Below are 15,702 nucleotides of genomic sequence, written 5' to 3'. Positions count from 1 at the left end.
AGGACATATTCCATTATATGGGATATTTGTGTGAATTTCACTCCAGGATAGCAAACTTTCAGGTGCAGGTGACCTTTCTCAGTGCTATTGGCCCAAGTCAAAAGAGCCCACCCTGAACTCTCTTTTATATTCAGCTTTCTACATAAGCTCAGGTCCCACCTTCAATTTAATCTATGAGATTTTATTGCTTGTTTTATTGTCCACCAGGCAAAATGTCTTAGAAAAGTAATAGCGCAGCTCTTCAATAAGCAGCGTGATTTGAGGTATAATTTATGTCCATAGCACAAACAGTGCAGGACACGGCAAAAGTTAAATACTTAGCATGCAGGTGTTCAAATCCCTAATCCTAAATATGAGCAATAGCATTAATAACTAAAAACAGTTTGAATGACTGTATCTCACCCATGACATGGAAGCCAAGCACACAGGTATAGGACGCCCACTCTCGATCTTTACTCTCAAACCGGTTCCGCAACAGCTTGCAGCCGCCTGCGACATCCCCTTTTCCCAAAAAACATAACAGTTCAAATGCATCATTTATTTCACTCATTGACTCCTATGCATTAGTGGGACCGTACACATGCATACTGGCTTACAGTAGAGAATTTCATAATCGCCAGAGTTGGACATGATGTATTTTCCATCTTTGGACCAGTCAAGGTGAGTAATGAAACTGGAGTGTCCCTGTAAAGTTACACACAGAGAACAGTTATATCCACGCAATGTAACATGCTCTTTAACACAAATACACTGCCTTAAACCACACAAAGCTACTAATACCACAAAAAAGCACATTAAGATGCCACCTAAATCCACCATAAAAGTTTTACATCATTTTGGATACTTGACACGCATCAGACCCAGCATGCTTTGCTTACTGTGCACTTTCCAAATCGCATGTAGCGCCGGCCTCCTTCTGTGACGTTGTAAATGTAGATGAAGTTGTCATGGGAACCAACTGCCAAAAAGCAGCCATCTGCATTAAGGCAAGTAGTAAAATATAAGGTGCTGATTGTAAAAAGACTTATGAGAGCTGTAGGCATTAAAAATAGATATACAGTACATGCAGTAAATGCTGCCATATTGAAAACCTTCTAAATGCCCAAACATGTTATATAATGAACATCAGAACGAGTGAGGCCATAGTTTGTTTTTAAAGTAGTACATTTGATTATATTTCAAATAAGAGCCATTTTATGAAACTCACAATGAGTAAATGCAAACATTTCTACCTAATAATAGAACTTTTTCAATACTATTTCAGTTGTGATTAATACTGTACGTTATTATTCTACAATTAATTTGTTGACCTCTGACCTGGAGAGTATCTCATTACGGATAACTGCTCATTGCCATCAGTCATGTCTGATACCACTTCTTTGGTTTGTAGATCCAGTACAACCCATCTATATAGGTGAAGGGTTAAAAACCATAATAAATCCTTTAAAAAGGGAAACTTTCACAAGCTTACTGTAAAACTGAAGAGGTAATTGTTCTCTGCTGTGCTGTAAATGAATGTTTTACCTTCCAGTACTTAGTCCAACAGAGACAACAGCACCATTGGGACAGAAATCAGCACATAGACCAGACTCCTAAAATATAAAAAGATTTAAGTCAAATGCATCTTCCTGTTACAATATACAGTATATTTGATAATATTACATAAATATTTAAAGGTGCACTAAGTTTTTCCACATTCAATTTTTTTTTAAACCTAAAGAAATGAATAGTAATTTGACAAATTTGTTTTAAATGATGTACACTCACAAGCTCCAGTCATATCAGTGGCATAGAAAAACCTGTTTTATTCTAGATAAAGGCCCTGGCACACTCACTGAGAAGTTCTTCTTCGTTCTTCGCTCAGAGCTAAAAAGAAGTTCGAAACAGCTGAGCAACAACATACTGTTTGCGAACATTCAAACACCGGCCACAGCGCTTAAATAAGCTGTTTTAACTACTCGATGGTGATTTAAATGAATATAAAAGCAGTAGATAATGTGTAATTTGTTATGTTTACATTCTGCATTCATGGCACTAACACGATATACGTGGCCATACTATTCACCGATTACACTTTGTTATTATAATTTATGATGACACTAATACTACTACTAAGATGGGGGAATAAAAGTGTGTTAATGGGTAGAATACAGACAAAAGAATGATGATAGGCATATCTTACAGATATGTGAATGGCTTTCGGCTGCAGACAGCACATAAGTGAAGCAGCATATCAACAGAGTGAATGGGCACTTAAGAGTATTTGAGTACATTTAATTCATTTTGTAGACTAATTAAACAAACAAAAAAACATATTCTTGGAAATTGTCTTGCTAATAACTGGTTTTTGCTGACTGGTCACTGATTGAGCCACCTACCGATGACATGGACCAATGGCAGTAAGAAGGTATTTAGCGGCCGGTACTGCATTTTTCTGAAAGTTTGCGCTGGAGAACTGCTATGAATCACCAGTACAAACTTTAGGGTCTTTAGGGTGGTGATCCTTTATCGTGGCTGCCGTGTTGAGATCAAATGACCAGCCAAATACTACTGCACCGCGATGTATCGATGCATTTTTCCACCCCTATCCAAAACCACTGTTGCAGCAGCCAGCGGAAAAAAAGTAGTGCACCTTTAAATACAGTTTCAAGTTTTTTGCAACCTCTCTGACCTCTAGTGTAGTGCACCAGTCCAGTTTGTGGTCCTCTGCATTCCACACATATACTTGACGATCGTTTCCACAGGTGAGAAAGATGTTCTGAGATGGGTGAGTGGCCAGACCCCACATTTCATCCACATGTCCCTGACAATTGGATCAAAAACGCTTGTGAAATTAGATTCATTTAGAAAATGCACTGTAAGATTCAATCTTTACTTCTTTAGTAAAGTGAAAAACACTTAAAATAATTGATAATTTTAGCGTAAATTGTCAACCTGTGTCAAAAATGACAATTAGTGGCAACTCAATGTAAGTGAAAGAACTACGTATATTCGCATCTGAATCCCAAACAATCTACCTGTACAATGGCCACAAATCCGTCTGAAAATGTTCCTCTCAAGATTGCGTTTCGTGTTGTACCAACAAGCAGTTCCTCACCATCTACATCTGCAATGGTGCGAACTGCCCCAAATTTCTCTGGAATCTAGAAAACCAGACATTCAAGAAGCACAACACAATGCTTTCATATATTTCTAATCCAGCTGTAAACACACAGGTCCAAAAACTCATCGAGACTCATGTTTCACCTCACACTCTCTTTCAGGTGCCAGATCTGCACTCCAGCGGATGATTTTACGATCCTTACCGCCACCGCTCAGTATAGCGCCGCCCTGCAGGATACACATAGTAAAAACACTGCCCTCGTGAGCGCGCGTCTGCTTCATGATCTGAAATGTTTCTGCCAGGAAGGGAGAGAAGAAAAAGCAGGAAAGTGAATTTAATGAGACAAAGATGTACTTTGTCATAACCATGGTAAAGTGATGGTTTCAGATGATAATACCATGGTGCTTTGAAATACAGTATATACCATGATACTGAATAATTACTATGATCATGTACCATGGTATAAACATGGCAGGCCTGCTATCATGGAATATGTCCAAACAACATGGTAGTACCATGGTCCTGTTTTATTACTAATAAATGGGTATCACCTTAAAATAAGTTTCTATTTTGTTCATATTAGTTAATGCATTAGGAATCATGAACTCACAAAGAACAATATTTTTCTACAGTATAGTATTAATCTTGGTTAATATTAATTTATGAAAATATTACATTGTTATTTCATAATGCATTTAATGTTGATGTATGCAACTTTTTATGTTAAAAATAAATTAGTTTATGTGGAAAATTAATATTGTAAAGTTTTACTGATATATGTTGTACCAGTGGTTTAACACATAATGAAATTTTAACTGCACCAGTTCTCATTTCTGAACAAAGAGTGAGCATTGTTATTGACATAAATATGGTTAACTCTTAAAGGTGCACTCAGTAATTTTTTCCCCATTAAAAAGTTTTACTCCTAAAGAAATTAACTGTAATTTTGAAGCATATGTATAAAATCATGAGCACTCATGAAATGAAAACTCCAGTCATATCAGTAACCTTATAAAAGCTGTTTTATTCTACATGGAGAGGGTCCCCTCATGGGGGCTGCCATGTTGAGATCACTATTGAGAATACTACTCACTTAATCTCAGTCACCGCCCTGTTATTGGACACATTTGCTCATGGGTTATATGAATCATGACTGACTGTAAATAGTGAATATCTACAATGATATCGGTTACTGAAAACTATTGCGTTTGAATGATGCTGCATGCACAGTGTAAATTCAAGATGACCTATTAAAAAAATGACTGAGTGCAACTTTAATTATACAAATAAATAAAGATTAACACAGATTATCCCATTTGACCATTCCACATTTACAGTGTTCTTGTGAAAAACAAAAACAAAACAAAACAAAAAACTAGAAAAAGATTCTAGAACAATCTTAGCATTTTTGACAGATTTAATACCAGGATGATACCACTATTCAGCAGAGATGGGCCACTTTTATTAAAATGAATGGGAGAAATTGGAACGGCCAACCAAGAAGCTCTAGCGCCCAATGGTCAACGAAGTCCCGCCTTACAGTTAAATGAGCTAATCACCTTTTAGATACAGACATCGACTGTCAATCATCTTGAGAACACGCATGCGAATTAGCTATACAAGCCAGGAAAATTGTGGGTTTTTTAGCGTAATCTGAGGTAAAGAAGCACAATTTATGATACCAGCGTTGTCAGATTTTACTGCTGATTTGAAATATGATCTTTGATCGTAATCTTGACCAACCGTTTTTGAGATTTGGTCTTTCCCCATTCAAGTAGACAGGAGCTGCACAGTCATGACTGGAAATAGTGTCCCGGGAGCGTTCCAAAGATGGCCGACAGTGGACTGACTTGCTAGAAAGACTTTGATGATACTCACTGTAATGACTAATATCAACAAAAGGAAATTATGCTGCCTACCCTTTGCTCCTTTTCCCAGTGTTTTGATATCAGCAGCTGATTTTCCCCAAGTGAGAATGTTTCCCTCTGAGTCTCCCGTCAACACATCGCCCGTGAGACTGAACACGAAGCACAGGATGAACTTGGGCTTTTTGTATTTCTATGAATAAAGCAATTACCAAATCATAAATACTATACAATACATGTGAGAATTCCTTAGCAAATTACTAAAAAAGCTGTGCTATTTTCCTCCAAGCATTTAAAACTAATCGTAAATTAGCACTCAACATGTAACCAAAAGAAGTACAGTGGCAGTAACATGGTACAGCGATGATATCAGATGGACCATAGAACATTGTCACATACTGTACAATGGTACTGAATGCTTACCATGCATATTTGGTAATACTGTGGTACTTTTTTCTTAATTAAATATCCCAGTTAAGTATCCCAGTCATTTCTTTCTGGTTTTCTAGCACGGAAAAGCACATGGTACTGAATTTACAGGGGAACACATATAACTTGGGGGCCAAATATGGACTCACTCCAAAGATGCCCTGTTTCTTGGTCAAAGTCCCAGCACTCATGGTCCAGAAGTACACATGGGACTTGCCACAAGTGATGATGCTGTTGATGTCTGTAGGGCTGAAATCCACTGCCAAGACTGCCTCATTAGTGCTCTGAAACAACACACATACACGTCATGAAGAAGACACGTATGGGCTGGCGCAGTGTATACTGTACAACCATGTGCCACTGCCTCCATATTATTACTGGACAACAAGCTGTAATTCAACTTCAAACATCCAGTCAAACTTCAACTGCAATAACAGCAGTTTCATGACAGAAGATTATTATTAAGATCATTAATGTCATATAGAAACTGTAAATAAAGAATCTTCAAAGTTATGCAGAAGATAATTTCACTCCTATGATTTACAGATGGCTCAGGCTCTTTAATTTTCTATAAGTATCATCTACTTTGAATTCATCTTTAAGATGGATTTTATTGTTTTCAGAATAAAAAAAATTAAAAAAATCAAAGTATACTTCTCACAGGCTTGTGAAATTCTGAATTATTTTTATCTCAGCACAAATTGACTTTAAAAAATGAACCAGCTCATTAATTTCTGGCTCTCTAGATTAACTCACTCAGCAAACAGAAGTCCCTTGACAAAGCTCCATGATGTTCTAAGTCCAACAACTTCCTAAACCCATTACTACTCGCACAACCCAAAAATAAAACAAGAGGAAGAATAACTACCTCGTACATGTGCCAACTCCTTAAAACTCTCACTATCAATCACACAAATCTACTGTAAAATATTTAGCCGCTCCCATAGCAACGCACGCTCAAACCGCTCTTGGAGAAGTTGGAAGAAATATTTGGGACAAACGGTCATGCAGAGCTAGACAACGCGTTTTCCTCTGAGATCCACAATAAAACTGATATTTTCACAGTAGACAGGGCTGTATTTTTAGTCAAGAGCTGCTAAAATAATCACTGGATAATATTTCTTAAAATACAAAAAACTTTGGGCAACAATTTACAGCTCTTGACAGATTTGACATGATGGAAGGAACTGGGAGTTCTTGTTAAGAAATGCAACTTGAAAATATTGCTAGGCCATTATATGAAGAGAATTCAGACTATATCTATGCTGTTGTTACTTTATAATGGGATATTTTAATGGGATACAATGTATATTGAGCATACATGTGAACATACCTTGACCTCAGCATGCTTTGTGTTCTTATTCCAGTCCCACACAGAAAACATGTGTTCATTGGAATCATCAATCACACATAGAAATGTACCTGCATCCTACGGCAAGATAAAAACAAATTAACTCCAATCAATTGACCTCATTCATGAAACACGAGCAGAATGAACTTCTGTGTAAATAAAAAAAATCAAATGCAAAATGGATTTTGCAGACTCAATGTCAAATTACAAATGTAAAGAAACATGATGCTTTAAGTCCAAGTTCCAAGATCAATTAAATTTTATGGAAGATTTGTACAAAGTCTACTTTATGATAAACCACAAGGTGTACATGGTTCACAACTAAATTTATTTGATAAGAAATCTTGGACTTAAAGGGATAGTTCACCCAAACATGGGTCATATTCCAAGTTTTCTGAAGGCTTGCGATAACTTTATATCACTATTTGTATCGAAACATGATGTATGAGCCACATGGAATACTTTTATGACACCTTTGGCTGCTTTTGTAAGCTTTTAAGTAAGGCACTATCCACTGCTGTTGTATAGAAATCAGGAATTGCAAAATTATTTAAATGTCTCCTTTTGTGTTCTGCAGTAGAAAGAATTTTCATTTTTCAACTACTTTAAAGCCTCATGTTTCTTTGAACTTATCATTTGACTAGATGTGCGAATTCCTTGCTGTTTTTGATTTATTACTTTGAATTGACATACCAATTACAATTTATTACTTAAATTTGGTACAAAATATATGTATTTCTGGTTTTGAATCATTCATAAAAACCATTCTTATGAAAATTGTCGCATTGAACTTAAAATGTCTGATATGTAGCATTTTGATTATGGATTTGTTTGATGTTGATTAGTTTTTGCACATGGAAATAATAGTCCATCACGTTCCACATGGTAAGAATCAAAACCAGTAGGCAAAACTCACTGAATTGGAAAATGCTACAGCTCCAACACCTCGCTCGAATGTGCCAAGGCCAATCTGCTGCAGTGTCACTAGCGTTTTGGAGTCCCAGATGTGCACAAATGGCTGAAGGGGCTGATACACGCGTATGCATACACAAATTTCAGTTAAAACATGCACTAATCAGTTCATTTACAACTAAAAATTGTATCTTAACTTGCTAATCAGTGGAATGGCATCTACTCATATATTTACAGTATCTCACCTTGCCATCTTTGTCTACCCCAGCTGTCTGTCCCGATGCTACGCGCACCTTGTCGGGATGAATGGCAAGACTAAAGGCCAAGAACAAAAGATATCACAAGCACATAATAATATTATAAAAAAAAAAAAAGAGGTGCTCATTTGAGTACTCACCAGCGTACGCAGTCTGTGTGTTTGCGATAATGTCGTTGTGTTTGGTTGCCTATGTGGTACAAAACCACTACACATGCAATAAAATACACAGCCTCCCCAGATGGCAAGAGGTAAAGATTAGCGCGACAATCTCGCCCCCGGTAACCATAGCTGAAATAAAGGGTCAAGGAACGTGTTGATGAATCTTTTAATATTATATTAACTTAACTGTATTGTCATAACTGTGGTAAAAGTCTTTTGATTTAGGATACACCCAGTCCAAATCCAGTCTCTGTGAGGGAAGATCCATTTTCAGCTCTTCATAGTTTACAATGTTTGAGGGAATGTACATGGTGATTGGTCGCCCGCGAATAAACATCTTGATTGACTGACCTATAAGCAAGTGGAATGAGATTTATACAAACAAGATTTAAGGGACATAAGATAGTTTTGAATATGCATAACATCAGAGTGTGTGAAGAATGTATGAATGACTATGATATGCTGCTTAAAGCTGGTTACAATGAGTACTGTAATTTGTATTTGTTACTGCTAGTTTTTTTAACACTTGTTTTGTCAAGAAAGCTTCAAACAATGTCAAAGCCCTTTCAAGTTAAAATATCATCTCTGACGATTGAGCTACACTGCGCTTTGCTGTTAAGTTTGCACATCTCAGCGAATGGATCATTTACTGTGTTGTGTGTCAGAAGACGGACGAGCCTTCACTTTGTCGTTTTATACTGCACTTCACCAGCAAGCAGATTATTTTCCACTTCCCTGTGCTCTGGCAGACATCAGTGTATCCTTTTCATGCTATATTGTGTTGTGTTGTTGTAATAAATATTATTACTGTGTACAGAATCACTATAAGAGCCGTTTGCTTAACGAGGTCTTTATAAAGATGGCGTTTCGCAAATTACTTCCACCCCGAGGGCGGCACACAGCCCCAAATGGCACAAGCAAACCCTTGTGTGACCAGGTTCGTTACCCTGTTAGGTGCTGAACACAGTCGAACACAGCTGTTCTGGTGACGGGCTCGCTTCAATAGCGTTCTGTCCTTCACCATAGCAGTGCAGGATGCGCTGATTTTGTGTTCAGAGGTCCAAAGTCTCCTTGCCAAAGATGCAATAGAGTCTGCTTCACTGTGCATTTCAGGATGGTTTCTACAGCCGGCATTTTCTAGTCGCTAATAAGGACGGCGGGCATCAGCCTATTCTGGACTTGAGACGCTTGAATCGGACACTGACGAAGTCTCTATACAGGATGGATACTCAGAGACTAATTTTGTCTCATGTCCGTCCTCTGGATTGGTTTGTTATAATGGACCTGAAAGATGCATACAGTCATGTACAGACAGCCCCTCATCATGGGCCGTTCTTGAGATTTGCCTTCGAGGACACTGCTTACCAGTTCAAAGTCCTACCCTTCGGCTTGTCCCTAGCTCCTTGCACATTCACAAAATGTGTTGATGTGGTGCTCCACTGTGGCTGAGCAAGGAACTGGCCTGCAAGCACAGGGATCTGTTACTCGCTCACTTGGAATTGGGACTCAATGTCAATTAGACAAAGAGTGTTTTGGTGCCCAGTCGACAGGTCTCCTTCTTGGCCATGAGACTCCACGGCAATGTTGGCACCACTGTCCGACGAGCGCAATCACTCTATTCTCCAGTGCTTGACGGGTTACAAGCTGGGGAGAGCTGGGCTCTGGTGTTGATGGCTGTGGTTGCCTCAGACACTCCGATGGGTCTGTTGCACATGAGACCTCTCCAATGCTGGGTCATGGTGAGAATGCCTAATCATGCTTGGCGACATGGTAACCAGTCTCTCATGGTGATGCACCACTGCTTGGCCACGCTAGATATTTGGAAAACTTTTGCGTTTTATCAGACGGGCACTGCGCTAGGTCAGGTGACCAGACACAAAGTTGTGACCGTGAATGCATCTGGGATGGGCTGGGGAGCCCACTGGGACGGTCATCCAGCCTTTGGCACCTGGAAAGGTGCACAGTCGACAAGGCACATAAATTGCCTAGAGCTGCTAGCAGTCTTTCTGGCTCTCAAATTTTTTCGTTCAGCCATGCAGGTTTTTCACGTGTTGATTTGAACAGACAATACGGCAGTTGTGGTGTACATGAACCACAAGGGAGGAGTAAGGTTGCATCCAATGTTGAACTTGGCGCGCTGGCTTCTCTTTCGTGTCAGAAGCCTCTGCTTACGATCTGTGCAGTGCACGTCTCTGGTCACCTGAACTACAGAGCAGATTTGCTCTCACGTCAGGACATCAGACAAGGGGAATGGAGATTGCCTCCTCAGACTGTTCTGAGAATCTTGGAGGTACACCACGAAGACTATGCATTGTCACCTCAGGTACTCCATAACTCAGGCTTCGCTGGTCTTGGACACCAATGCGAGTATGTGTTCTCTCCTGTTCATTTGCTGCACCAGGTGTTGTTAAAAGTTTGGGAGGACAATAAACAGTGGTGCTGGTTGTGCTGGATTGACCCAACCGCCCTTGGTTTCCACAGCTGGTGGAGCGGTTGGATGCCCTGCACCAACCCTCCCCGTGGAAGATTCTACTGAGGTTGGAATTGCTATTGTAAGTGCAGGGCATGATTTGACATCCACGTATAGAACTGCCAAGGCTTCCTGTATGGCCCCTGAATGAGGCCCATCAGATGTAGCTGGGTTGTCACAGCCAGTGCTTGACACCATGTTACAGGCCAGAGCCCCCTCTACGAAGCAGCTGTATACCTTAAAGTGGTGCCTTTTTGCTGATTGGTTTTCCAATGCTGTCCTTTTTACAGCAAAGCTGCACTTTTTACAAGAGACTCTGGATGCAGGTCTGACTCCCTCCAAGCTTAAAGTGTATGTGGCTGCCATAGCGGTGGAACACATTCCTTTGGATGGTTTGTTGCTAGGAAAGCATCCTTTGCATATGATTCTTGCGAGGTGCGAGATGGCTCAGACCCTCTCGTCCCGCTACCGTCCCGGTCTGGGACTTGGCACTTGTTTTAAACATGCTAATGGGTTCCCCAGTCACAAAATTTAAATGGACCAAAATGAGATCTGAGCCCACTTTTTGGGCCAGGCACAGTATAAATGAAAAGAGAACGGTGCATATTTTTCGCATTATTCATATTTTGCTCCACTAAAAGTGTCTGAATTTGATTCTTTAAAAGACAATTCAATTGTGAAAACACTCCATAGTGTTCCTGGGCAAATGACACAATTGTTAATTTTGCATGCAATACTGTTAAATGGTCTATGATACCTCTTGTTCATAGTGCCCCATAAATTTAAAGTAAATCATACCAAACATTTTACACAAGAACTGTTTTAGGCAACAGTTATTATAGATAAGGTGAATCTATTGTATTCTAGAAACCTACTTTGAGTTCCTCTCCTGGCCCCCTGAGAACCTGTTAACGGATAAAACACAAATAAACATTATTTATGCAGCCTAACTGTGCTCCAACTGGCTCTAAAGGGAGCTCACATGAGAACACCTTTCTGACTCATCGCTGTCATTGCTTGGTTCTGGTTCTGGGTTGCAATGAAGTGGTAAATTATGTTTTTAACAGGGCTTTTGTAGGCAGTGAGGCATGAAAGCATATAAATGACAATTAAGCAAAAGCCAGAGACTAACAAGTAAGCTTGTGAGTTTGTGTCACAACTGTGCTGACCTATGAAACCTGTTATATAAAAGGGGCTGCTTTTATTCAAGAGGAAATGGGAATACGTTGTATTCCTCGGAAGCATCATAAGGTTTTGTGTTTAAACTACACATGCCTCCAGCTGGACTCTTATGTCAATGTTATCGGAGGGATGTTGCCCAGGTGACGCCAAAACAACATTCCATAAATGTGTCAGTTTTATCCCCAAGGGAACACGACATATGTTTGATGCTGAGTGCTGTCATAATATTTCAAATAAAAAGCCCCATTTACTTTTCCCAGCCATTAAAGAGTGCAGGTGATTAAAACCACACACACACACGCACGCACACACACACACACACACACACACACACACACACACACACACACACACACACACACACACAGAGAAAAGACAGGGCCAAGGCAGTTCTTTAAAAAAATGTGCCTTTTAGCTGTGAATTTCTGGCACTCAGAGAAAGGGAAACAGACATCCATCATTCTGGTCAGAAAACTCAGGGTAGCTCAGTGGTGGCACAACCACAGAGAGCAACTTTCCAGCATAAGCACAAGCTCTGTTGTGTTTCCTGCTGGAGCAATCTATACATGTATAATTATTAAATAATCAAAAAATAAATAAATAAAAATGAAACTTGAGGCCACTGCAAGCTTGTTGCTGTAATTATGATTAACCCATGCATAATTATGCAATTCATGAATACTTTCATGCACAGCAACATTATGCCTATTCTAAATATTATTAGATTTAAAATTAAAAAAAAAATTATGTAATTTGACTGAATCAACCCAACTTCACAAATGAAAGCATTTTTTATGAGTCAGATGACTCACATTTTTACTTCTCACAGTGCATTTTGAACAAAGGTGTTCTCTAATTTAAGGGATTTTCAATCTTTAGAAGATTAAAAGGCTATTTAGTAGGTGAAAAATACAATGTTAAATGTTTCATTTAACTCAACATTCTTGGTTATCAGTTTGGACATTGTTTTTGCTGCTACGTCATTCAACTGACCAAGCAATAATTAAATGATGAGTTGGTGTAAATCTTTCAACATACAATTTTCTAGTAATTAAATACACAACAAGGTACACTGTAAAAAGTTGTAACATACAATAGTCACTGTAAGGATCTATTTCTGCAACCTTAAGGATCTATTTCTAAATTATCTATTTCAAATTGTACACTTAAACTTTTGTTGGTGTAGCCTAATGTCATCAGGTATAAGATTTAGTTCATTTTATAAATATTAAATAACATTTTACAGTTAATTTAGATGTTACCACTTTAGCACATTCTTAAGTTTGAGGATAAAAAGGAGGGAAAAATATATATACTGTAAATATATAATATCTCAAATAATGATAGCAAGACAGACAGACATGATGCCTTTTTACCTGTACTGGAAATAAGGTCCTTTGCCCGGCTATGGAGACAAACACACCAACAAATGAATGAATGAATGAACGAACAAACGAACGAACGAACAAACAAATATAAGTGTAAATGCCAAATCAAACAATATTAAAACACTCAAAAATTCACTGAAATGAAATGCACTCAAAGTCTAAAAAGGAATATTCAGTGTTAAAATACAACTTAATCAGACTGGACCTGATTCTACCTGTAAACTTTTGCATTATATTTGTGAAACAGTTCCAGAAAAAGATGTTTTAACAGTTTTTAAAGATTATGTACCTATAAAAATAGTCCCAATTAAAAAAAAAAAAAATGAATGAAAAATGAAAACTTTACAGCTGAAATATCACACGTTTTTACTGAAGAGTTAATGTAAATACTTCAAAAAAAGCTTTACATTTCTGCTTTAAAGGGGTCATGTCATGAGGAAACATATTTGATATTTTGAAATATAGGAGGTCATTCTACTATAAAAACATACAGTGAATTTCAGAATTCAGAACTTAATCCCCAATGCAATAACAACATTTATTGAAACCAAGCCGCAAAAACACCTCAATCTCTACTTCCATGACTTCCATTAATTATTTTTGTATATAAACATGCACTAGACATACGTCTTTGACCATTGTCATGCATCTCGCAACGCTTTTAGAACACACTGTGTCAAGTTACAACTCTGAAAAGGAGACCCCATTCTGTTTCATTCACCTGAGCTGCTTCTTGTTGTTTTGACCATAAACGCATCCTGGACTAATTCTTATGCCCATCTGCGCTTTTTTAATTGTTGGTGTATGAAAACATGCACTAGATGGACATCTTTGATGGTTTTGATGCATTTCCGTCGATGTGTGCATCAATGCAATCACATCAGAGTGGATAATCAGTCATAACTCGATTCAAGGAACTGTTATTGAAGGATGGGGCAGTTAAAAACACTTGGACCCGATCGCAAAACCGTGAGTAAACGGTTTCATTCATGAATGTTTATATGTCATGACTGTCTGATAGTTTATGTTGCTGATGTGCTTGAGTCACAGTTTAATATATTCGGATGCAAAGTGTTGTATGTGTGTTATGTGTAAACCCTGAAATTTAGTTTTTATAATGTTGTGGAACTTATTAATTCTCTTCCGATTGAGTTTCAAATATGTCTGTATTTGAGGGGATGCACAATGTTAGCCAATCATAACAGAAGGCATTACTTAGAAGTTTAAAGGAGGCGCTTAGGCCAAAACCGAGCGTTTCAGACCCAGAATTTAACCCAGAATATTCCTTTAAATTAAGATGATGAATTAACAGCTTAAACTGAGAGAGGCTGGACTCACCTTTCAAGACTTGGAGATCGAGAAAGTAAGTTTGTAGAGGAGGCTGCTTTCTTAGAAAGCCGCTGTTTGGTCTTGTCTTGGGGGTCTCTACTTAGTTTCTCACTGTTCCTCCTGACCCTGATCTCAAAAAGACACATAGACAACAGTTAGTCACTGCATGAGGCGTGTGGTCAGGTTTACAGGGTATATGCAAACAGCTATTAATGCAGATAGGTGCATGCTACAGTAACATGCTGTCACAGAACTGACCAAATATACTTAGCATTTTTTTATTTAGGCAAGCACACCATCATGTTTGGACTAGTGCAGCATGCAAATGCACCCACATTATCAAACCCAACACCCACAATCACACAAACATGCAGACACATACACAAAAGAATATAAGTATTAATTTTTCTTGTTATGCTCAGCTAAAAATATTTCATAGGCTAAAATGTGCTTTTTTGTGAGGGCAATCTAAAAAAACAAAACAATTTTAATCACAGTGTGTGGTTACCCTGAATCAGTGGAGAGTTATGAGCATTATTGTGGCACATGAGCTACAATGAATCTGCCCTAAAATGCTTCTATTGTGTGTGGGAGTATAAGTCTGTGCTCAGCGAGGGACTGTTTCCTCCGAAACACGGCCTATTTCCTGTTCTACTGAACACTTAGAGGCATCCAATAAAAGCTACATGAAACAGGAAATAACTGTGGTCATGTGATCAGTGATGATATTTGTAGTGACAGACCGAGAAGTGAAACTCAGCTGATGGGGGGGCCGTCCCATCGCAATTTCAGCTGAACCCCCACCCAGTCACACTTATAATACATTATTTACAGCTGTCAAAATTAGTGACATCATCTCATATATGGGCCAGGTTAATAAAATGATGATATTTGGCCATTTTGATATTATCAGCATTTGTGCCTGCTTGGCCGATAAAATGGTAGTTTTCAGTAAATATTGTGTATAAATGTTCATTTAATATCACCAATGTTGTCTTATTTGTAATCTACCTAACTACCTACCTACCTACCAATCCACCCACCCATCCATCCATCCATCACAAGTAACTATCAAGTAAAACAAGTCGCCAGAGGCAATACGAGTTACAAGCAATAAAAAGTTAAAGAAGTTAAGAAGATATCTGTTCCTGCAAGAAGACCACCCAAAGCATGCATGCAGATAAACCAGTAAATGAATCAAAACAGATTTGTTTGTTTATGTTAAGTGAGATTATTTGATTGGGTTAGTATGATT

The 15,702-nt window shown here is 38.4% G+C and overlaps 1 protein-coding gene across 2 annotated transcripts in view; it reads right to left on the bottom strand.

The window, feature by feature from the left end:
• LOC127422134 (echinoderm microtubule-associated protein-like 3) overlaps positions 1–15,702 on the bottom strand; it is a 47,723-nt gene that overhangs the window by 4,491 nt on the left and 27,530 nt on the right. For both annotated transcript variants that reach the window (XM_051665503.1, XM_051665564.1), the window contains 18 exons: positions 14,457–14,573; positions 13,107–13,135; positions 11,424–11,453; positions 8,309–8,429; positions 8,058–8,207; positions 7,906–7,975; positions 7,665–7,775; positions 6,731–6,826; positions 5,547–5,681; positions 5,023–5,161; positions 3,247–3,398; positions 3,018–3,143; positions 2,672–2,803; positions 1,525–1,592; positions 1,318–1,406; positions 879–976; positions 597–684; positions 403–501 (listed from right to left, as the gene is read on the bottom strand). In XM_051665503.1, coding sequence (XP_051521463.1) covers positions 403–501; positions 597–684; positions 879–976; positions 1,318–1,406; positions 1,525–1,592; positions 2,672–2,803; positions 3,018–3,143; positions 3,247–3,398; positions 5,023–5,161; positions 5,547–5,681; positions 6,731–6,826; positions 7,665–7,775; positions 7,906–7,975; positions 8,058–8,207; positions 8,309–8,429; positions 11,424–11,453; positions 13,107–13,135; positions 14,457–14,573 — 1,850 coding nt within the window. The remainder of the gene's footprint in view (positions 1–402; positions 502–596; positions 685–878; positions 977–1,317; positions 1,407–1,524; positions 1,593–2,671; positions 2,804–3,017; positions 3,144–3,246; positions 3,399–5,022; positions 5,162–5,546; positions 5,682–6,730; positions 6,827–7,664; positions 7,776–7,905; positions 7,976–8,057; positions 8,208–8,308; positions 8,430–11,423; positions 11,454–13,106; positions 13,136–14,456; positions 14,574–15,702) is intronic.

This window comes from Myxocyprinus asiaticus, chromosome 1 (assembly GCF_019703515.2).
Source record: "Myxocyprinus asiaticus isolate MX2 ecotype Aquarium Trade chromosome 1, UBuf_Myxa_2, whole genome shotgun sequence".
Classification (NCBI taxonomy): domain Eukaryota; kingdom Metazoa; phylum Chordata; class Actinopteri; order Cypriniformes; family Catostomidae; genus Myxocyprinus; species Myxocyprinus asiaticus.
Note: the sequence above shows the minus strand (reverse complement) of the source record. Positions and strands in the feature narration are given on the sequence as shown.